Genomic DNA, 25,023 nt, shown 5'->3' with positions numbered 1-25,023 from the left:
ATATAAATTTAGATAGCAAACTACATCATTAAACCTAAGTATAATACTAAATCAGATGCGTACCAGCTGAGAATTTTTCATAGTATCAGTTACTTCCTTAGGTATGTGCAAATGACAGTACAATATTTTGTTAAAGCAATATTGGAAGAAATAGATTAATGTAATGATTCCAATATACTGAATATCTTACTCTGAATAATATCACACTCAGGGGAAAACTCTTTATCAATATCACCAATGTGTCGGCCTCCCAGGTGACATATTTAAAAACAAAAATGAAGTACTTTAAAAAAATTATTGCAATACCAAAGTTTTGTTCCTTTAAGTTGATGACTATTTTTATTTCTTTATATTTCCCACTAACCAATTCAGTCTTTATTGAATGATTCCTGGGAGTATACTTTAGGTAATGTCAGCCTGTGTTTGGTCATGAACGTCAATAAGATCTTTTGTTTCGGGGGATGCTTGATTTTATTTCTCCATTGTCTTCACAAATTCTTCATTTTCCTATAGAACTGTTATCTTGCCTGGTCCATCAAATTGGATGGAAGTGAAAAAGAGAGGGGTGTTTCAGCAGCATAGCAAATCGGGGGGGGATGTTTTAAAAATATTCATTTCAAACTGAAATACAATTGGAAAATTGAAACTTTGATTCTTTGAATGAAGATAATCTATACAGTAGCTTCCCAGGATGTAACACATAATCTATGCAATTTTACACTGTGGTTAAAATAGCATCTCATGTGTAAGCCATAGCAAATTCAGTAGGATTGCTTTTTATTTTGTGAATATAAGTGGTTTCCCTACACTGCAGCTGTCACTCCTATAGAGAGTATTGTAGAAAGTATAAATATGCAAATAATATTGTTTCCAGAGCATTACAGAGATCCATTGTTTACAACCAGTATATTGGATTTGATTATACCCTTCTGTCATTTTATGCTCTGGAATTTCCTTGACTTGATGTCAATTTTTGAAGAGTTGATTGTTAAATCAAGCGGAAAAGTTAAAAGGAGATAAATTGCACATGGTAGCTTCTGATCCAATTGCTATTTAGTTTGTTTTTGTTTTTTTTTTGTTTTTTTTTTTTTTAGTATTATTTCTGACTTTGGGAAAAATCCTGCTGATTTTTTTCTTAAAGTACAGTTTTACCACCTGTGTAAAATAGTGCTATTAGCTATTTCAAATGTTGTTCCAGTGGTGACCACCAAAACAAACAAAAAAAAGAAAGAAAAGCAAATCTTGATACACCTCTTTTTTGCAGAACACCTTAACCTTCAGAATGCCTATTTTCATATCTAAGTAAGTAATATGTAAGTGTGTGGGGGTTGGGGGATGGGTGTGCAAGCCCCCGAGTGTTATGATTTAAGTGAAAGTAATGGAGAAAAGGCTACCATTTGTTTAAGAAGATGTGGTTTTCTGTAAATGTAACTGCCTCTTCTGAAATGAAGACAAAATAAAGGGGAAAATATGAAGTGAAAACACAAAAAATATGGATGAGAAGAAAGTGAAATATTAAATTGAGAAGATTAAGTAATAGAAAAGAAGCTAAGTGTACAATACAAAAGATATATCATAAAAAGGGACTATGACAAATTGGGTTGAGAAAATTCTGGACACTTGTTGTGTATCGAATGAAGTGGTGAATCATTTCTTAGTACAAATATCTAATTTCTGGGTCAGGAGCCCTACACAACTAAAGTGAGCAGTTTCCTCTAGGAAAAACTATTTTTTTACAAACTTATTCTCTGTTGAAAATATAGAACCAGCCACGAATAGATGACTTATGTCTCCTCAAATGAAGCAAGTACAGGAGAGAATATTATATTGATAAGTCTATCAAACTGATAAATACTGTGTAATTGAGGCAACTAATTGCTACACAAAAATATAAATGCCAAATAAAATATATAATTAAGCCCTTTTTTCATTGATGGTTTCTTTAAAAACCCTAAAATCTGAAGAATGGAAATAATATCAAATAGAAGACAAAATTGTATTTTTCCTACCCATTAAAGGGGGCCACATCTAAAAATTAATAGAATGAGGAAAATGCATTCTCTTTTTTTTCTGCTCTAATATCTGTTGCTATGAAATATTTGCACAATGTGGAAGATAACTAAATATGTGTTTTTGCTAATCAAGTTTAAGAGACTTTCACTTTATTATTTTAAGTAAAATATATTTAAGCTTCATTTTAAATTATTTACAAGTATATTTGGGTTTTATATGTCTTCTATTTTATAGCAGGGGTCTAGGATCACCAGTCTGACTCACACACACACACACACACACACACACATGCACATTTTGCTTGATAAAAAGTTTTTCATGGGATTTAGGAGGACCTCAATTAAACAAAAAAATTATTGATTTAGCAATATACAACCAAACAGCAAAGGCATTGTATGTTTTAATCTTATTTTAAAATCTGAGTCAGTTTGACTCATTATAAAAGTTGATCTTAAGCTCATATCCCCAAGAAAACCTTAACTAATACATTTTCACTTCTCTTATCAGTTAAAGATAATTTTTGTTTAAATGTAAATCTACTTAATTCATTCTTGCCATCACTGTCAAAAATCTGTGAAATATTCACACTTTACTAAACTTACATATTTCCCAACAAGAAAACAGGCCTACATCATTTCTTTTATTTACAGAAAAATTATGAACTTTATCTTTTATTAATTTATAAATGATTACACTGAAAGTCAAAACTATACGTGAGATCTTAATTTTTTTCCAGATCTTTCAACTTTATCCCTTAGCAAGTATTTTAAACTTTTGTCAGGCTTCTCATGACTTTTAACTTCCAATCAACTCATTTTTCCCCACAGATAACCTCAGCTCCCACGCCTCAGAGCAAGGGGGAAGGTGCCAGTGGGAACTCCTTTAACAAGCCGACCCTCAACCAAAAAGTTTCCCAACAACATCAAACCGAGGCTTAGATTCCACTTGCAACCCACTTTCTCTTCCATCCCTTCAAAGACTGCCCTCACCAATCCCAGCCCCTTCACCCTATTGGCTTTTTCCCTTTTGCTCACACTCATATGGCTAAGAATAGCCTGTAGTTCAACAGATATATTGTTTAGATTACATAATACTTCCTAAAAGTTTTAATTAGTTAAGTTTGTTGCCAACATCTAAAAATTGGAAAACTACATGTAAAAATGAAAACTCTGGCTGATTTTGGAAAAACATGAGTATCTGACTACATGTTTGCAATAAACTGAAACAGAATACTGGCCACACCTTTGATGGGGTGTGCACTCTCCAATTTGCCACAATCCTCACCTGACCTTCTTGTCTGTTTCTATCTGGCTTCCAGCATTTTTGTTACTTGTCTCTTCCTGTCGGCATTTGGATTTTTCATATCTACACACTCATTTTCCTTATTTCCTTCGTTCCTCTGCTCACTACTATACGTGAACTCTCTGTTGTGCTCTCTCCATTGCCTTCTAGATTGAATGTACCTTATTAAATCTGATCCTCTTTGTTCTTTTGTGTTCCATGACACCGTACTCCTTTGTTTCTTTTGAGCTCTGTGACAGCTAATTTAGTACCATTTTCCTATTCCCCTTACTCTGTTCATGAACGCTGTTTGTTTATCCCCCAGAGGCCCCTCTTATTATCCTTCTCTTTAGTCATTTTATCTATATACCCTGGTTGGGCAAACTCATCTGTGATCTACAGGGTAAAGACGCCTCCGCAAATCAGCATCTCCAGTCCATACCTTCCTCTAGACTTTCCTTATTACTTAGAACTTCATATATTCACTTGCCCACTGGGCATCTCTTTTGGAAGATTTTTAAATACCTAAAAAAATTTAGCATTTCAGGCTGAGATTTGTCTTTCCGTTTCCAAATGCCATCTGCCCATTCCATCAAAAACTCTTGCTCTTTCTTTATACATCTCAAATGGTGTCATCCAAGCTACCACAGCTGGAAACATGGGGATTATGCTATGCTAAACCTCTCCTTCTCTCTAATCCTCTCATCTCCCAACCAAAGAGTGATCAAATTTTGTCAAGCACCCTCTGTGGAAATGTCTCTCACACAGCCCGCAGTAATTGCCTACTAGGGCCCCAACACATTTTTCATGGGCTGATGCACTGGTCTCATAACTGATATCCCTGCTTTCAGCCTCTTTGGCTCAGGATCAAATGTCACACTACTGTACATCAAATTATAATACCCAACTTTGCATCTCCTTTAAATGATTCTTTGTTACTAACAAGAGGCAATTCCAAAACCCTGCACATTATACAAAATACCTGTGGCAAGACCTCTGCTACTTCTTTAGCTTTATATCCCATCACTTCCCCCCATCACATCCCATGTTTTATACCGCCTTGTTTGTATAACATGGTATCCCCTCTGTGAATGCTTTCATCCCTCCAGGATACTTTCTCTAAAGAACTCTTCATCTGTGAAGCATTCCTAATTTGGCCAGATAAATTTACCTTTTCCTGCCTCTGTGACATCATGGTACCTCACACCTGTCTTTACATATCTGTTTGCCTAGTGGGCAAGTAACATAAATGATTGGAGAAGGCCATGAATAAAAATAGAGAGAAGGGTGAGATCTGTGGAGAACTGGAAAACACCTACCTTATTTAAAGTGGCCAAGAACCCTTCAGTTCTAGATCACAGCAGGGATGTTGTATTTTCTTCCATGCAGTCCCAATCTTTTGCAAATAATAAGCATCCAATACATTTTTGTAGAATATGAAAACAAATGAATGTTATTTTTTATTGAGTAGTTTTCTTTTTAAATTTTCCTACTGAGTGAACATTAGCCAATGATTCTCCAAGTGTGAGACCATCAGCATTACCTTGCAAGATGTTTGAAACACAACTTCTTGGGCCTTACACCAGAAATGCTGAGTCAGGAACACAGAAATTCAGCAATCTGTGTTTTAACAAACACTTCACATCACTCTGATAGCCACTAAAGTTGGAGAACTACTGGTCTAAGTTAATTAATGTTTACATAAAACTACAAAGATAAATTTTAAATGAAACTAAAAGTAAAAATATAATAAAGTTAAATTTTATAGTCTCTTATTCTTACAGTTCTTTTCAAAAGTGCATTTTTTAATCTAATTTAATCTTATTAAGGTATGACAAAGGAGATCCCATTATCTTTGAAATGATTGAAATTATAGTCTCCAAATCAAAAGAAAATGTCTACTTTTATGCTTATTAAAATAAAAGTTTGAATTACTCTAAGAGCTTCAACTGAAGCTAAGTCTATGCACACAAAATGCAGCTGATAATTTAGGCAATTATCTAACTAATTTAAACCAGTAAAAATGTATTCATCTGCTTTGGACCCAATATTCTGAATAATTGACACATAAAATATATATTTGCCTGAATAGCTACATTACTCCCTCAAATTTGCATCTCAGTTTTAAGACCTCAAGCTAGGGAACAAAGAAATTTTCTATATGCTGGTTTATAAAGGGGCATTCACAGTGTTTTTACTATTCTCCATTGGAGCTGAAAGTTATTCTTTAATTCAAAGATGAAGAGCTGCAGTAGTAATATAGAGTTTCTCCCTCAGTGAGCATTACTGTAGAAACAATCTATTATTCAGATGAATTTAATTAAACGTTTCACAACGTAACTAATATTTACTATTATCATAGGTTTGGAGGTTTCCTTTTTTTAAAGGTTAAATTTGATCTAGAAAAGGAACTATGACATGGTTGCTAAAAGAATCTGGGAAAAGTTCAGTCACAGGTTGCAATCAATTTTACTTTTCCTCCCTAGGATTTGGGCAAAATACATATTTCTAAGATCAGGAAAATTGCTGGTAGTCGAAAAAAATTTTGTTTTATCTCTTTATTAACAATGAATGTTAATGACCGTCTAAATCAGCATATTCATGCCAGAGACTCCTCCTGTGCATATCATTTGGAAACATTTGTTACCTAGCAACACCCAAATCAGGGACAGTGCCTGTTTATACTGCATTTGGGCAACTGGTGTCTTTAACATTTGTGTTTGGAATGCTCTATCAAAAGAGTCCTCGTCAATGTGATGACTCTACAGTCATGCCAGGTCCAGTTTAAGTTAAGATGTTTTTACAGTTTGACAATTTAAGGTGTTTCCCAATTTGAATGGCTTCTTTAAGTTGGCATTTGGAAAAGGAAGAAATCTATTGAAGAGAAACACAGTAACAGTACCAATAAGTGAAATATTGATATATTAAGTGGTTATCACATAGGAACTTTTTTAGGTACAAATACTGCTGATGTATTTGCTTTCATTTCCAGTCCCTCTTCACTGAGAGAGTTTAACCTTGAGTGGCTAAAAGCAGCCCACCGCCCTGTCCTGTTTTTTGCCTTATCTCCCTTATCCCAAACCTGTCTTTTCTTCTTTGCTTTCCTGATGACTTGGCCAAGTGCCTCTCAGACATCATCAGCATTTGTGAACCTGTTCCAAGTTCTCTGCTGCTGCTGCAGCTCCCGTAATTGCTGTCACCACTACTATAGCACTAACTTCCCCAACTTCCACTTCCATGCATGTGTGCCATGGGCTACTGGGTTAGAATTCGCATTTTTTCAAGACTCTAATTTGGTCTTACAGTTACTGCCTTAGTGTAAGTTGCTGCCTTTTCTTTGGTATCTCTCACTCTAGGAATCTCCCAGGAGTGTTTCTTTCAAGGAATACTGACCACATTTGCTCCTTTAAAGTGTCCCAAATTTAGCTTCAGGTTTACTAAATGGATGGACTCCCCAGTGATCTTTTTCCCAGTAAAACTACCAACCACTGCCTTCTTTGACAATATTATGAGTTGTTCTAGCAGCCTGTGGGCAGCATCATATACTCATTACTACACTTAGGAGTAGGAAATGCTCATCTCCTTGCAGGGTGCCTCTGTGGAAATTTCTCCCTAAAAAGACAAGGCACATATGTCAGTTACCTTCCCTGTTTCTCCCATCAAATTTGTTCGGTTGCTCTTTCCCTGACTCAGAGATTAAAGTCATGTTTCTCTGCACATTCAGAGCTATTTGGCTGGAGAAAATCCTCACAGTGATGTTAAGGCTTCCAATTTAAGTGTCAGATGTGCGAACACCATGATTTTAGAAAGGTACATAGACAGTAATTCACAAATCCTTATGTTGTATGATAATAGCTGATAGTAGACCTAATTCAGACAATAGATTTTTTTCAGACCAAAATCTGGGTATCGTTCCTACTCTGCATTGTGGATACTGTGCTGCTCAGCCAGACACCTTCCCCAGGACTGGGACAACCCTGATGCTGGGAATATTGACTGCTGAGTGTCCACTGCTCTGCTTCTCACTGAGAATTGTAGGTCAAAGCAGAGAACTTCTTTATGTAGATTATGGGTCTTCTTGTGGGGTGGCTATAGCAGGTGACTGGCTGCTGCAGGGAGAAGAAAGCCAGATATCTTTTTTTTTTTTTTTTTGGTTTATGCAACTTTATTGAAGAAAAATAAATCAATTACTAGCAGAGCTATTAGTTGATCACTCATCCATTGACAATTTTGCATCATTTATTCAGTGCTATATTAAACAGTGTATTGGAAGATAGATTAACCAATAGCTCCAAGCCTCCTAACAATTTAAATGAGAATTACAGATATCTTGACTTGAATTTGCTATCACTCCAAAGGGCTGTTCTAGCTCCGGGGCTCCCAGGAGGGCTGGCTGAAGCTCCCATTGTATTTGCATAAGAGTTTAACTGCCTCAGCCCAATCCAGTCTTCCTCCTTTTCTTCAGGCATAGCTCCTGAGAATACTGGGTCCAACCTCTCACCACTTCTACTCCTTTGTGAGGGGAAATATCTCTGCTCATGGTTACACAACATCCCTCATTTCCCGCTCCTTGTGCATGTCTCCCCCCTTACCCTGCGGTATCGTCTAGTTTGCATGACTTCTTGAACTAAAGTTTCTCTCTACTCTTTAGTCCATAATTCAACTAAGCAAAACCAGGCAAGAGTAAATTGTTTCTGATTTATATTTAACCGGAGTTTCATAGTAAAATTATTAATCAAAGTTCTAAGGATTTGCAGAAATGAAGAAAAGTTGAATGAAAGGACTAATTGGGAATTTGTAATTATGAGGAAATTCAATGATTAGGAATATATGGAGGACCTTTTGGAAATATTTGTTTTTCTTCAAGAAATATTATTTATAATATTCCTAGATTGATTCTTAAATTAGAAAAATTGTTTTCTTCCAAATTCAAATAGAAAGAACCAGCTCCCAGAGGAAAGGATAAAAGAGAAAGAGAGAAATAGCAGTTCAGATTGATGAGGTCTTTTCTATTCGGAAAAGTTTAGTAAAAAGTCCCATTACCACAGGAGTTACGGTAGAAATGTAGCTGTGATCATTATAATTTTGTGGAAACTATGATTAGCATAAATATATAAGCAAAGAAACTCAGAACTAGAAGGAATGTTAAGAGTTAACTAATCTTCGGGGAACTCCAGGGGAGGTTAGCAGTAGACGGTTAGTAGTAGAAGGGTTTTTGTTGAGGTGGGGGATTTTGTTATTCATCCTCTAAGATCAAAAATAAAATTGTGTATATGCATTTATCTACATTTAATTAGAAGTGAGTAATGAGTCTCATTAAATCCTCAATTTGAATGTTTATGGCCCAAGAAAACACCAAGTCTTGGGTAAAACTGAAATTAAATAAAAGGAACTGCTGTTTTATTCTGACTTTATCCTGATTTCCTGTTTGGCCTTGGGCCATGTATTCAACATGTTTGTGTATATAGATTGGAGTCATAATTCCAGGCTTTTAAGACAATGATAATGGATTATCTATGTGCTTACTTGAGTGAGAAGTAAAAAGCTCTCAGTTAGATATGACGCAGGATACACGAAGATGAAGCTTCCAAACTTGTATTAGGCAGCTCCCTACAAGGGATATATTCTGAGAAAGACACTGTAGCAGTAGTTCATTCGTGTGTGTTAGAAACTTAGGTACGTCTTAAATGAAAATCATGTTCGTGTAAGCAGTTTATCAGTACTTAAAATTATTTGGGAGAGTGTAAAAAAACTAGTAAAAACTCTTACTCTGTTGTTCTTATGTCAGATTTATGAAACACTTTAGTAGATAAAAGGCTAAATGGTGTCTGTTTTAGTAGTTTAAATTAGAAACCAAATATAGTACAATTTAGAGACAACTTATAGGGGCATTTTTCAGTGTTAAGAACTATGACAGGATTATACTCATCTATGTTTTATATTTCATGCCTGAAAGTGGTAGCATTGAGCAAAATTCTCAATGTGTATTCTTTCCGGATGAGCTGCAGTTAGACAACTAAATCTGTAATGCAATATAACATGGTCATATGAAGCTAGTGATGCAGAAAAGACCATCTGCACCACCTTGGTTACAAGCAAACTACAGGAGCAAACTAAATGCCTTGTGAGGTCATTAATTTAAGAAAGGCAGTGAATTGTTTTTAAAGGAGGAGGGTAATGTAACTGATGAAAAATGAATAAAAGTAGGCATTGACCTTCAGTGCATTGTAATAAGCTTGCAGAATTGATTTGCAAACTGCTTTATAAGTCAATTCCATGTGCATTAAAAACTAATCAAGTGACTTTGATGCAGTTCAGTGATTTTTAACTTGGCAATTTACTTGAGCATATAAGAGTTGTTGGTAGAATTATGTAAGAATGCTTGCAAAACAGTTACTGTGATACACTGTTGTTTAATCTTATTTGCGCAGATGGGTTACTCTCATTTACAATTTATTAATCTAGAACTTTAAGGTGAACATATTTGGAGTTTGTGGATTGTGTCATGTCTTTTATCAGAAAGATAAATTCTGTTAACTACAGTATTCAATACTGTATCGTTAAATAGGAGGTACTGTATTTAACAGTGTTAACTACTGGTAGCCCACAAATGACAGCTTACGATAATAAATTAGCCTGCTTAATTCTAAAATTTTCTGTAATGGGTGTTTTGTGTAAAACGAGGAGTTTGGAAGCACTTCTGTTCTAAGACCAGAATGGTACCAATTACTAACCTCTGAAAAAGGCAAACTTAACAGTAAGAGTTGCATCAGGTACAAAGGGCAAAGGAGAGAGTTCACCATTTCCGTGAGCTACTGACTTCTACCCAAGCAACCATTTTTGGTAAAAATGGGTCAATACAATTCCAGAAGGCTATTATCTAATTAAGTTGGTCAGAGCAATTAAATATCCTGGTTTTCCACAGTCAGAATCGAAGCACCTTATCAGATTAGCCTCTGCTTATAGAAATTCATTTGTCATTCTCAGACATTCTATCAGAGGTGGGATTTGGTAAGCAAAATAGTCAAGGGCCCTTCCCTCATGAGGCCCGTAGTCCACTGGGGGACAGAAATGTTCATCAGGAAAAGGGCTAGAATTGGAGAGATAGATCATGAGATTGGATTTGCTATGGGATTTTGAGGCGTCTCTGACTTTTAAGTGACGATGTCAACGAGGCCAAAAGATATGCAGGTTTGGAACTAAGAGAGGAGGTCTGGGCTAGAGATGTAGATTTATGAGTCATTAGATTAAATACGGAATTGAAAGTATGTGTGTAGGTAAGACCATTTACTGGAAGAGTGTATTTAAATAAAATGTAGAAAAGTCCATGAGTTTTGAGAATGTTCTTCCATGTTTTAAAACCATCCTCAGGGTATTGAGGAAAAGTTCATAGTAAATGTATTAAAGGTAATGGTGCCCGTGACACTTAAATAGAAGGAGGTAGATAATATTGTGGCCCAAAGACTCCAACTGACTGACCAGAAGGGCAATGTGTACTTGTCAAGCCATGGGGCAGTGTGGACGTAGACTATCGCACTGACAATAGGATTTACAGACTCTGCATTTTCTTGGAGACAATACTTAGAAAAGCTTTGAATCACACAATATGGTTTAGATGTTTCATCTCTTCATTTCTTTTAGAAGTTTCTCATTATATCTTTTAGAATTTTATAAGGAATTAAATGCTTGATGTAACAAACAATAAAGATATATAAAGAAGAATGCAATACATTACCCTCCCCTACTTCTAAACCCACTTAGCCAGTCAACATTACGAGTTTGGTGTGTGTCCTTCCACATCTTTCTCTACTGCTATACAATTTCTGTGGACAAATGCAGCCTTTTATTATTATTATTTTTTAAGATTTTATTCATTTACTCATGAGAGACAGAGAGAAAGAGAGAGAGAGAGAGAGGCAGAGACACAGGCAGAGGGAGAAGCAGGCTCCATGCAGGAGTCCAACACGGGACCCGACCCCGGGACCCCAGGATCACGCCCTGAGCCAAAGGCAGGTGCCAAACCACTGAGCCACCCAGGGATCCCTAGCCTTTTATTATTATTATTATTTTTTTTTTGATAGTCACATAGAGAGAGAGAGAGAGAGAAAGAGAGGCAGAGACACAGGCAGAGGGAGAAGCAGGCTCCATGCACCGGGAGCCCGACGTGGGATTCGATCCCGGGTCTCCAGGATCGCGCCCTGGGCCAAAGGCAGGCGCCCAAACCGCTGAGCCACCCAGGGATCCCGCCTTTTATTATTTTTAATGAAATCTCATAAACATATTAAACTGAAACTTGCTTTTTCACCTAACACTATATTTGAATAAACCCCTAATTCTAATCAAAACATTATGTATGTATATATGTATATATATAAAGTATATATAAAAAGTATATATAATAAGTATATATATATACTTTTTAAAAAGATTCCAAAGTATAAAAATGCCATAATTTATTCAACCATTCTCCCTTCTAATGTATATTCAGACTGTGTCTTGATTTTGTGCCTTTGTACTAGCCTATAAATGAGAGAATGCTGAGTAAAAGGAAAAAAGTATGTATTTTCATTTTAATAGATATTGTACAATGACTTTCCAAAAAATTTGTGGCTATTTGCACTCCCACTAGCAAAGCGCCACAATGCTCACCAGCATTTTTGCCATCACTACATGTTATGTGCTTGATTTTTTCTTTTTTTAATTTACTGCTAAAGTGAGGAGTGGAAAATGATAGGCTCTTGTTTTTATTTGCATTTTTATTGCCACTGAGTTCATGCATTTATTAACTAGTATTGTAATGTTAATACCCGCCTTTTAATGTTAGATTTAGTTGTCCTTCTAAGCATCAACCACTGAGATATGTGTAACATTCAAGCCATAGTCTCAGATTTTGGAAGAAAAAAATATCAGGAAAGAGAAATTCTTATATTTACACCTCTATCTGTAGCCAAAAGCCTTTCAAAACTTTCAAATGGAGTGAGGAATGTTTTCATACACAATCGACCCCACTTTTCCAATCTACATCTGACTCACAGTGTTATCTAATAGAAACCTTCTAGATATGACAGGCCAACTTATCCCCACCTCATTCTCTTCCTTCTTATTTCCAGTACTATAACCTCCTCCCCCATGTATGTACATATGCATTATAACTTTTCCTCTGTTTGTCTCTTTTACATACGGTGCCCCATCCCTTTTCTTTTCCAAACTGTATTCTACGCTTCAAATTTCCTTAAAAATAGTTGTATGGTGTTTTTAACAATATGGGATATCTAATAATGTGTAGTATGTCTTTATCAAAATAAGAGACTTGTGTCATCCAAGTAATGCTTTTATGTCACTGGAGTATATTTAACCATCAGAGACATTATTTTACTATTATTTTACTATTTTCTTACTGCTTGTATGGCGATTCATATTAGTCTCAGAAGTCTTCTATAATATCCCTCATTCCAACTATAAATGACTTAATTAAGTATTGTTATTAACTCTTTTTACATGTTGTTTAAATTTAAGTCAATGATACTTGTTCATTTGTCATAAAGGGATATGTTTACACAATGTGTAATATGTGTAAGTGTGTGTATATATTTGTCTTGTAATAATGTTTTTTTCTGTCTCTATAGGGAAACTTTTTGGGTTCAAATTCCCTGCTCTGAGAGTTCTCACTTACAGAAAGCAGTCTTTGCCACAAGAAGACCCTGATGTGGTAGTAATCGACTCATCTAAACAGAGTGATGATTCAGTAGCCATGAAGCACTTCAAGTCTCCTACAAAAGAGAGCTGCAGCCCCTCAGAAGCAGATGATACAAAAGCCTTGATACAGCCCAGCAAATGTTCCCCTTTGGTGAATATATCTGGACCTCTTGACCATTCCTCTCCCAAAAGGCAATGGGACCGACTCTATCCCGACATGCTGCAGTCAAGTACCCAGCTGACTCACTCCAGATCAAAAGAAAGCATTTGTAGTATACGGAGGGCTTCTTCAGTTCATGACATAGAAGGATTCAGTGTTCACCCCAAGAACATATTTAGAGACCGACATGCCAGTGAAGGTATGTTTATTTTTTTAAGAAATGGAAATATATATTAATGGATAATGAAAGGTAATTTCCATATTGTTTTTATTTTTGACATTAATCCCTATGCCTTGGGGGAAGAAATGTGAGTAAACAATGGCAATTTAAAATGAGAGCCATACATTCAGAGTTGTTACCGGTATCCTCTTTGAACCATAGTGAATAATTTGGTTTCTTCTGGCTTCTTTTCTGTGTTTCTGAAATGGTATGATAACCATTATCTGCCTACTTTATGGAGTGTTAATTAATGCTTTATATAAAATATGCTCGGGTGATGACCCTATCATCTCAAGCATAATTAATTTTGCTGCATTTAGCCAGTAGGCAAGCTCTGGGCAGAATGAGTGGTGTGCCTTCACAGGCCTCTTTTATTAATCAAGTCTTTCCAAAGGAAGAGGTGTATAAAATGTGATGTACTGAGTGATCAGAAAGGTATACATGATGACTGGGTGGGGCGGAATTAGGAAGGAGGAAGGGGAAATGTGTAGGGGGAAAAAAAACAAACCCAAACCCTGAGAGTATTGAAAAACCAAACTTGAAAACTAAAGCTAGAGCAAGTCAGAATTCACTTATTTTTCCCTGGCCTCTTGGTGTTCACCCTCTTGCTTTAGCCAGTAGAGAAAACAGCAATGCTCAAAAGACAGTGACCAAAAAAATTCACCATTAATGTGATGATTGTCAACATTTACTGATTATTTACTGTGTGTGAGGCAATGTAAAAGCTTGACACACATTAACTCTCATTTAATTCTTCCAACAACTCTATGAGTTAGGCATTATTATTAAGCCCCGTTTGATAAATGAGGAAAGTGAGGCTTAGATTTGCTAAAATAAATCATTGGTCCAATACAGAGGACCAGAGTCGGCTTTCACACCCAGGACCACCCATCTCCAGAGTCCACAATCCTCCATGAAGTGCTTTCTTGTCGTAGAAGGAGTCTGTAGATCACTGAACTTTCCCCCAGGGTTGAAGATGCAGAGTACCTATTGGATGGATGTATCCATCCCACTTTTCTGAATTCCAGGAGTTTGGGTTCTGGAGAGGCCCACTGTCCTTTCCTGTGATATCCCTTTCTGTGTGTGCCCATCATCATGGCTACAGCTGTGAGTTTTCTTCTCAAAACAGAAATCTGATCACTGGGCTCATAGTGTAGGCTACTAGGCCAGCTGGCCACACTTAATTTTCAAGGTTTTCTAGCTCCTTCAAGATTCCTTCCCCTACTATAGATTCTGTTTTAAACTTGCACAGAGATAATTGCTTTTTCCCAAATCACACATTTTCTTGCTTCATTAGTTTGTTCTGACAGAAATAACTCTTCCCCACTTTGTCCCTCCTCATTCTGCCTCTCGTAAGTGTAAGGACCCATTTCCCCTTCCCAAACCAAAAGAATTAAACGATTTCACACCTGATGTGTACAAAGCAGTATTTGCACATATTATAGCATTTATTGCATTCTACCTTTATTCCACAGTATAAGCTTGTCATTTCTGTTGGATATGCAAAGCAATAATTATGCTTCTGTGAGCTCTCCCAGTGCAGGAATCTGGGCATAGTTAGCTCTGCAGCCTCCGTATCACAATTGCCTTCTTCATGGCAGGAACTCAATAAATGTTGGTGTGAAATTGAAAGGATGATGCTCATGAAGTATGTTTCAAAAATCATACACAACAGGAAATGGTTATATTCCATAATACTTGAATTATGTGGGGGAGCTTTATTTAAAAGGCACAGTGAAGATGAGAAGGCAGAAATGATGAAGGAAAATGAAGTGGCAGGAAGAATTCGAAAAGAGATAAATCAATATCACAAAAATAGAAGGAAGAGTTTTCCATAGATAAGTTTGAGAAACTGTATATGGTACAAAAGCGATTAGTACATCCATTTTAATCTATAGTCTAAAGAAGAGCAAAAAGGAAAGAAAAATCAAGGACAATTCCCAGACTGAATAATCATCTAAGGCCCCCATACCATATAGCAATGGCATGCTCAACATCTCCTGACTGAATGGAACTTCTGAAATTTGATCTTTGAGCAATGAATCCCAAGGGGTGATTCAGATAAATCCAGCAGGGTGATTCAAAGGACTGACATACATTTTAGTTAGTCCAGTTAGCGTAAGCATCTTTAGGAATCATACTGACTTCTGAAATTGGCCTTATTGCCCGAGTTACAGTATAATAACATTCTTATATAATAAATGATATATGATCAGAGCATAGTACAGACTTCGCCTGTCGCTTGACAGTGGTGCTGAGTAGGTTAGATCAGATCTCATGATTTCACTGTATTTTCAATTCTCTGTTGTCTCTGTTTAGTACATAGTTGCTGGAACGATTATGGGAAAGGATAATCTAACATTTCTGGACTTCTCAATTCAGGACCGTCAGTAGTGAGGTCATCCTTGATTTTCTTCCCTTACCCAAGCTATGTTATTTTCCAAAAAGGTATCACTTCCTGGCAGATGCTCCAGTCATCTGGCTATTGATTAGTAAATTCAGAGAGTATTTGGTAGTTCAGCTTTAGAGCAATTTTAGCTACAAAATCACTGATTGGCATAGAAGAAACTATACCTCCTAAGGCTGCATAATTTGATATATTTTAGAAACTGAGCTGCTGACAAAGAAAGATGGAAAGCTTTTTTTTAAATGCATTATTATTTTTTTACCAAGTGTAGTTGACACACAATGCCACATGTGGATGAGAAATTTTTTAAACTGATTCTAGTTTCATGAATTCGTGTGCCTGGTGAGCACCTGAAATTCCACATGCAGGAGATTTTGAATTCAGATTATTGCCTCCTCATTCAAGAAGAGGAATTTCCTTCTACATAGGCTATCTTTATAGAACTTTAAGTAATTTACAGATACAATAGTGCATAATATTTTACATTATCCATCTATTCTGTATTATCAAGTACCTTAGAACTCTACTTCTCAAACCATTCATGGTGAAGGACCAGAATTTTTTCTAATCCGTCCCAAATGAATACATTTGTAAGTATTAAAAAAAATGCACTCTTAGAAAAATGAAATAAAACAATAGACATAGAAGATATAAACCCCTATTGTTTTATTATTAGATTGACCAGACATAAAATTGCTTTGTCAAATTGCTACAAGGCTCTTCACTCTGATTTCTGCACTTACATTGTCATGGACAGATAACAAGGTCTCAACCGGCCCCATACAGACTGCATGCTCTTAGGATGTCAAAGCAGCAGTAACTATGTAATGCAACTTCCAGTCAGGGATTTGGGGAGTTTGCAAATCTTTATATATAAATTTGAGGTTTGATAAGTAATGTTATAATTTTTAACTACGTGCAAGCAGTCGTTATTTTACTAATGACTTTGGGGCCCTGCTTCTGATGGAGATAATTAATTCTATGTAATCAAGATCTCTCCATTTATTTCTATTTGCCTTTTTATGGTCCCTCAAAGAGGGCAGAGTTGTCATGTAAGGTCACAACTTTGTGTATCTCTGTCAAAGGCAATGTCTACACTAGCAATTCAATATACCAACTATTGAAATTGCTTTGATCGTAAGCTTTGAAACAATGAAGATATATCCCAAGATTTTAAATAAGCACCGCATTAGCATAGATGTCAACAAATGTTGAACAGATTTTTCAAATCTTGGATATATTTGAATGGTTTTGACATGACTCCATTTATTTTAAGCTTGTTTGTTTCAAAACTAGTAATGCATATTTTGTTAGTAGCAAATATGCATCAAAGAGTCAGATTGCTAATCTCAAAATAATCTGAAAACACTCCAATTTGAGACTTGAAAACAGCTCATGTTAATATAAATGAATTTCTTAAATATTTTAGGTACTGAGTGCCTTGTGATAACATAAACTTAAAAATCTCACATTACTTTTAACAGTCAAATCTTTCAGTGACTTCTTACAATCATTTTTGCCTACGAATGACTCTTTGAGTGCTATGTGGTATTTTCAAAATATACATTGAAGAACATTTGTAGGAGGGGCAGTTAAGAGAATTCTGATTAATAACTCAAGTTGGATTATTAAGGTAAGCTGTTGTCTTAGAAATATTTTTCCTTATTACTTTACTAGGTTAAATCATATGAAAAAAATTACTTTACAATACCAAATGTTGCACAGTCTTTCTTTGTAAATGATGGTTGAAGTGACACTAACATTGGCTTCTGACAAGATTGAAAATTTTTATCACAACTGTAGGCAGCTGGGAATGCCTTTCTCTAAACCGTCATAATTTTAAAATCTATATCTTGGAATCCAGTTAAGTGAGATAAATGTTTCGCGTATTTAAACATGCATGCTTATGATGGCAGATATCATTTTTGGTTTATGCATTTTACTGGATTGAATAGTGAAAAAGCTAATTTCAAAGATGCATTTTCAGTCATTATATCCTGTTTACTCCTGATTGTTTTTACAGAAGTAATTCAGTGTATATAACATAATTTTAGTCTTCTTTTTATATTTCTTTCTTTTTTTATCCTTATGTGCTCAAAACAGACAATGGTCGCAATGTCAAAGGTAATGTACGAACTCAAATTTCATCATCTGATGCTCAAAGTGCCCCTTTACTTGGCATGTTAACTCGCCTGCTGTATGCCCTGTTCAATGCAACATCATGCTGCCCTTAGCTAGTCCAGGTGCCTGGTGGAGACATCATGGCTTGATTTTGTTGGAGACATTGTTACTTTCTCAGCTGTTCGCCAAAAAGTTTATGAACTCCTTTTTTCCTGCAAGAAGTATAAAGCTAGGTTGACAATGAACACTTCCTGAATATTTAAACCATTTGGAAAGAAACAAATATCAAGCTAAATATATTCCACTGTGAAAGAGGCACATAAGCCTATTTCAGCCAAAAAAAAAAAAAAAAAAAAAAAAAAAAAACCCAAAAAACAAAACAAAAAAAAATCGAGTGCAAGATTAAATAAAGTAATCAAAGTGCTACATGACAGTATCACTTCACTTGTTCCTCTTTTGTTTCCTTAAAACTAGTTTCACGTTCCTGGATGGCAGGGGGTATGGTTTTAAGCTTACTGTAGTAGTAAACTGTACATGCATGAGAGTCATTTCTATTTTTCTATATTACATTTCAGTCATTTTTAATTGTGTCCTATATTAGTCTGAAATCACTGGCATGACCTATAGCTACTGTAGGGCAATGTTTAAGTGGGCAATACCTCTGGATAAATCTGGATTTGACTAAAATTTGAAATTCACCTCTGTTTTTTCTACTATATCATAGTAGATACAGGAATTCACAAAATATAGTAATCATATTATTCTCATTTACTTGAAAACTTTTGGACTTAGTCTTTTAACATAGGCCATGCATGCTGCCGTGAGTGTGCATATAGTGACAATGACTCATTTTGTGCATGTGTGTTGCATGGACACGTCTCCACCAGTAACCGTCATTACTTAAAATTCACTGTTTTGGCCTCTTCTGTATGTCACTGCTACTCTGATCACTATGAAGTTTTGTATATTGATTTCTCAATTGCTTCCCTAATTAAGTCAGAGCTGCTCACAGTTATGAATTAATAACAGTAGACACTAAAGCTGTTTTCTGGTCAGCCATCCAGGGTGATTTGAAAAGAAAGGAAATTGTGGCAGCTTCTCCCCATACCAATTTTATTTTGCAAGCACTTCAAAAAGGGTCTGTGCAGGTGACCTCCAATAGCAGGATGGTACTTCATCTACATGATTATTCTATCCTTGGCCTGTCTACTGTAATTTGTAAAAGGGAGCAAATTAGCGTCAGCTGTGATGGTGATTTGCATCGATATAATTCAGGATATAATGTCAAGAAACAGAATACAGATACCTCTTGCCAACTCTTCTGTATGAAATATGACTGGCTTTAGCATTTAACAATTAGCAATTAATTATTATTAGACATTGATTTTCCAGTGATCGTTTAAATGCAATGAGAAATGAATCTAATTTTTCTCAATATATAGAAAACTGAGCTTGCTTATCTTCCAAGCTAGTAGTTCACACAATTGCCATTCAAACTACATTAATTTTATTTTTCCCTCATAAATGAATCCATTTAATCTCCAACTCTTTTCCCTCAACCTTCCATTTTTTAACAGCTATAGTCTTTGAACAAAAATAAATTATCAAAATCAGAATTTGGGATTAGGAAACTCTAAACCATTGTCAGAAGTTTTCACATGTTAATACTTATGAAGTTAAATTCCCAAATTAGATTTTTTAAAACGTGCGAATTTAATTTTAAAATGAACATAAATGTGTCCTCCAAAGTTTCCCTTATTTGTTCAGACTCTGGTTTTGAAACTATCAAAAAATACTTAAGTGTCTGGCTCTTTAAGGTTTTCGCAGAACAGGGGCACCTAGGTGGCTCAGGATTTGAGCATCTGCCTTTGGCTCACGTCGTGGTCCCAGAGTCCTGGAATCGAGTCCCCCACCAGGCTCCCTGTTTTGTTTCTAAATCACATTTCAATAAAAACTTTAAAAAATAAAAGACAAATTTCTATACTTCATTGTATACAAATCATAGTTTTCAATATCCAAATCACCCCAAAATAATTTTTTACCAAAATAAAATAAATAATTCCAGCAGGACTTCAAGGCTTACGAGGGTGTTGGCTAAATCCCTGACACAAGTGGTAGAGAAATTTTTACCTCCTGAAGATACCATTCTCTTACTTCCTTGGGAAATCTATTTTACTGCCTGTTACACGAAGAGCTAATCTAAATCCTTCTTGCTGAAATGCAATTTTCTTCCCCCTTTATCTATCCTGAGTGGACAGAGATACCAGCTGGTCACTTTTAATCTTGATGGAATATCACAGTATAAAAACTGCAAATTGGTACTCGGTCTTTTCTTCTAAAATGGAATCATTTCCATTTAACCTTCTTTCCTAGGATTAATTTTGTTTCCACTTAATAAATTTCCTTGGCACTCTGACTTTTTGAAATAAGACTTCAGAGATCTAACTGTAACCCATTATCAAGAATTGAAAAAGTTATTCAAATATATTGTGTATGCTGTTTATATGTATGTACATAATTTTTTAAAACAATTTCTTTGATATTATGAGAGGTGAACCTAATCCTGCCTCACTCACATATTAACTGATTTTTACCTCCAATTTAATGGTTTCTCTGCTATTCTGCTTTTCAAATCATACATAAAAATTAACCCCACTTACCCTACTTAGTAAATAGGTCACTAATATAAGTTTGCCCCTCTATGCTTCCACTTCCTTATTATTTCAGGTAACTCCGTATCCCACTGACAATGGTATGTTCAGTTCCCATCTTGTCTATGAATCTGACATATGAATCAGAAACAAAACTATTTGGAAGATTTATTACAACTTTCACCTCCTTAAGCCACAAAACCTATCAGACTTAACAAAGAAAATCAACTCATCTGATGCAGCTTGTTTCTCTTAAGCTACACTAGCCATTACCAACTTTTTGTGACCTTATAAGAATTTGCAAATTGATTTTCAATGGTGATAGTTATCTTCTGAAAATTGTGTGTCATGCACTGAAAGAGACAATATGAATGTTGACCACAAATAATATGATCACTTCTTGTCTATCTTTCTAAGTGTTAAACTGGTTGCCAGTGTTTTTTTGCAAAGTCCAATTACTAGACGCTTCATTTGCATTTTTTTAGTGTTAAGTCACTTCAGCAATTTACATTTTTATTTACATAAAGTTTTATTAAATTTTAGCCCAATAAACTCAGTAACCTAAGAAATATTATATACAGACCTGATGATTTAATAACAATCTTAATTTTTTTTTGCTTTCCTTCTTTTGTGTCCCATTTGATCCTCGAGAGCAACAATCTTAAAAAAAGAAAACAGCATTATTATTTTTTTAATTATGAGATGTCCTTAATTATATATCAGCACCATCTAAAGGAAAATATATTCTCTTTCAGCTTCTTGTAACTTATGATAAATTCAAATAACCTCATCATAAAAATTTTAAATATCTTTAATGTAAAATTCTTCCCAGTTGTTGCTTTAGCCTCTGGCTTGATACCTAAATTCAGGATATTTCTTTGGAGCTGGAACCTGGCCTATTTAATATTTAATCGGACATTTGTAATATATTAGAGCTTTATCCAGCTGTTGGTTTAGTCTACTTGGTCACCTGTTTTTCATCTCCTTCTAGTATACTGGAACGTTTAACCTGGTCATCCATTACGCAAATGTTTCTCTAAAGAACATCAAGTTCCCCTTTGCACTTTTGAGTTTTACCTTCCTTTCTATTGAATCTATTATTTCCCTTTATTTCTGCCCATTTATTTTATTTAAATTCATTTACTTTGTTTTTCAGGTTATTCTCCTTTCTTTCATTAGAATCCTAAATCCCATCTGTTCATGATCACTCTCAGGGAGGCTGCCTTTCACCTTTAAATCCTCAACCAAGGCCTCTCTGAATATAGACCTAGGAGGTAGGAAACCCTGTATTCTGATTTCTAGCCCTTGATGCTTATTCCCCTTTGGCCTCATAGTCTGTTTGCTTAGGTTTAAAATTATTAAAATAAGAATATTGTGAATAATTAAAGTGTTGGAAAAAATTTCACTAGAATTTGGATAGGTTTTAGAGGAACCTAAGCTAATGCTGATCATCTTGCAGACTCAGACTTCTGCATATAAACATTTGCTTTAAAATCAGTGGAAAAAGCATAATGATCTTTGTTATGCAGGACGAAATAGATTGTAAATATCTTATCTAAGTAGCGTGTGTGAATTATTTTAAGGAACATTTTAGGTTTTGCTGAATTCTTTAAATGGATAGATTTAAAAGAAAGCCTAGATTAAATCTTTAACATTAAGAACTTAAAAAAAGAGAAACAGAATAAAGTAACAGTTCAGAAAGGTTATCTGCCAGTAAATATGAGAAGCTAAAATATGGACTCAATGAAGTTATAATATTCTGAGGGCAAATCTGAGTATGACATGTATTGACCAGTGGTTTCTCAGCCCTATCAGATCCAACGTCCCTTTGTTTCTACAATATTTTATTTTTTTCATTTTACTATCCTGTAACAATATTTAGAGATAAGTTAACCTATTCCTAAAAGATCAACACTGTTCTTTAACCATAATGTAAAGGAGGAATACAAGAAAAGCAGTTGATAATAAAATGATATTTTTCTCAATGTGTTGATGTTCAAACATAAGTACACTAGAAGATATAATGCAATGATCAGACATTTAAAAAATGGCTTTTAAGAGCATTAAGTTGTCCAGATAAGTACTGGATAAGATGATGGAGCAGGAGTATTGGTAGATAACAAAATAAAAACCACTATTGGAATAAATAATAACAGATCATAATTATTTATATATGAATTTTAAAAACAGGAAATAACCAAATTGAATTATGAAAAATACACCAAGATAAACTGAGGGAAAATGAGGAAGTATGATATTCTCACAAATGAACTGGCCCTTACCAGCTCAGTGTAATGTTAACATGATTCCCTATGTGATACTAATGAATCTCACTGAAGAAAGAAATCCCACCAAATGTCAGAACATATAGTCTTCTTCCAATATTCAAGAAAGGTCTTGCTGACCATACACATTCCTAAACAACGGGTTGGAACAAGAAATGGCAATCGAGACATTTAGGTGAAGTTGTGGCAGATCTCTAGAGAGTTACCAAAGTGAGACTGGAAACCAGCAATTGCAAGAAAAATAATTTCAAATGTTTAGCTCTTACTACATAGTTTCCTTTAATTGAATCATGTATAATTTTACATATATAGAGAACAATAATATGAAATCTTTTTGAAAGATATGTTATTAATGATTTTCACTGTGATTCTTATAATTCTCTGCAAATTTAATATTTGGTTCCAGCAGTTGACCAAAAAAAAAAAAGGACACACATCTCTCTGCTTACATATTTGCTCATAACATGCAAACACAGACTATAACCTTATCCCTGAAGTCTGAAATTTCATATTGATAATTCAAATGCCACAAGTAGCATAGTTCCAAGTGATACAATTTTGCAAAATGGTGAACAACCTATGGTAAAGTTCTGAACAAAACGATCTAAAGCTCTTTCCCCTACATGGTAGTTGTAACTCTGGAAAGCTCAATGCATATTAAAATCCTGTTAAAGGTAGATTGTGCTATTTATATGTGAAACGGGTTCAAGACTCAGATCATTATAAACAGACTTTCACCTCCAGGAATGCCCACTGGGACTTCTGGGACAGTTTTTCAAGGTGAAAGAATAGCCACCTCCCATCATTATGACAAATAAAAATGTCCCCACAAATGCCTATAAGATGAAGTACCGTCATACTTGAGACCTCTTGCTTATTGGTATGGACAATTCAGTGGAGTTTATTAGAACTGGCCACAGGGGCAAAGTGTATTTAACGCTGTTTGCCTTAGTATCATAGATCATCCATGTTTTTGCTTGATTTTTTTAAACAACTCTGTAGACAATCAGCTACAGAAATCCACCACATAGAAGGATGATAGAGAAAGAGAATTAAAGGAAAGGTGTAAGGCTTTTAAACACAACTACATATCTGAGCTCAACTTTCTCTAATCTCCTCTCAGTGTCCCTGCGTGCAGTAAAAGCACTTAATGAGTAAAATATGACATTAAAGAAAAGACATTATCTAAGAAGTCTAAAGTCCTAGAATGTTTTATAAATTTTGAGATATAGGCCTGGAATGTAGCCATAGAATGATACGAAAAAGGAAACACTACCTAGGATATGTTAGAATAATAAATCAATGGTGTGTGGTGGAGACTTGTACAGAGACCTAGAGAATGGGGTTTCTGTCAGACTTGTCTGGGCGCTAGATTAATATGGTGCCACTTTGGGCTCATATTTCTCTCCTTGTCATATAAATAGAGAAGAGAGTATGAATCTATATGCAAATGAGAGCATACTGGACAATAAATGCCCAAAGAGCTCAATGGCATTAGTCACTTAGATGGACTTGATCATGATCATGGATAAAACTCAGGGAATTAATAGAAATGCACCTCAAGGAACACTATATCTACCACATAAGTGAAAATTCTCTTAAAATCATCTGAAACTTATATAATAACCTAACATAAACTTTTATAAATGAATATAGTGAGAATTTTTTCCAAATGAACTATGGACTAAGTGATGGATATTTTTTGTTAGCATTATATTTGAACCAAGTTGATTTATTATTGTGGTTCAAAATACACAACCTATAAATCTAATTTTCAGGTGTTTAGACCCTGTTTGGTGCATAAAGTGTTTTTTATCCCTAAGATATATTCTTTTCATTCTGGACAGAAAAAAAAAATAGCATAAGGCAAACTTTGCTGACTAGCACGTTTAGTCACACAGTTTGTATGTTTTAAGCACTCTCCAAGGCAGCGAGATAATGGCTGGGTAACACTCATGGGCCCAGGATTTCTATAAAATTATCCCTGATGCTAGGCTTTAAGAGCTATATAACTATAAAAGTTGCAATACCCATTGTACAAGAAACTCTTTGGAGCATTTCCTGACTTCCATAAACAACACACAATAAGTTCAACTCAAGATGTAGCTGGTCGGTGTATTCATACTCAACAAGGGGGCCAGGAGTCCTAGAAACCTGATAAATTGTCTTCATAGGAAGGAAATGAAATG

The 25,023-nt window shown here is 35.2% G+C and overlaps 1 protein-coding gene across 1 annotated transcript in view; it reads left to right on the top strand.

The window, feature by feature from the left end:
- KCNH7 (potassium voltage-gated channel subfamily H member 7) overlaps positions 1-25,023 on the top strand; it is a 479,507-nt gene that overhangs the window by 322,966 nt on the left and 131,518 nt on the right. Inside the window, exons 4-5 of the mRNA XM_038584668.1 lie at positions 12,921-13,349; positions 17,881-17,901. Of these exons, the coding sequence (XP_038440596.1) occupies positions 12,921-13,349; positions 17,881-17,901 (450 nt within the window). The remainder of the gene's footprint in view (positions 1-12,920; positions 13,350-17,880; positions 17,902-25,023) is intronic.

This window comes from Canis lupus, chromosome 36 (assembly GCF_011100685.1).
Source record: "Canis lupus familiaris isolate Mischka breed German Shepherd chromosome 36, alternate assembly UU_Cfam_GSD_1.0, whole genome shotgun sequence".
NCBI classification, from domain to species: Eukaryota; Metazoa; Chordata; class Mammalia; order Carnivora; family Canidae; genus Canis; species Canis lupus.
The sequence above is the reverse complement of the archived record's forward strand: the minus strand, read 5'-3'. Positions and strand labels throughout refer to the sequence as shown.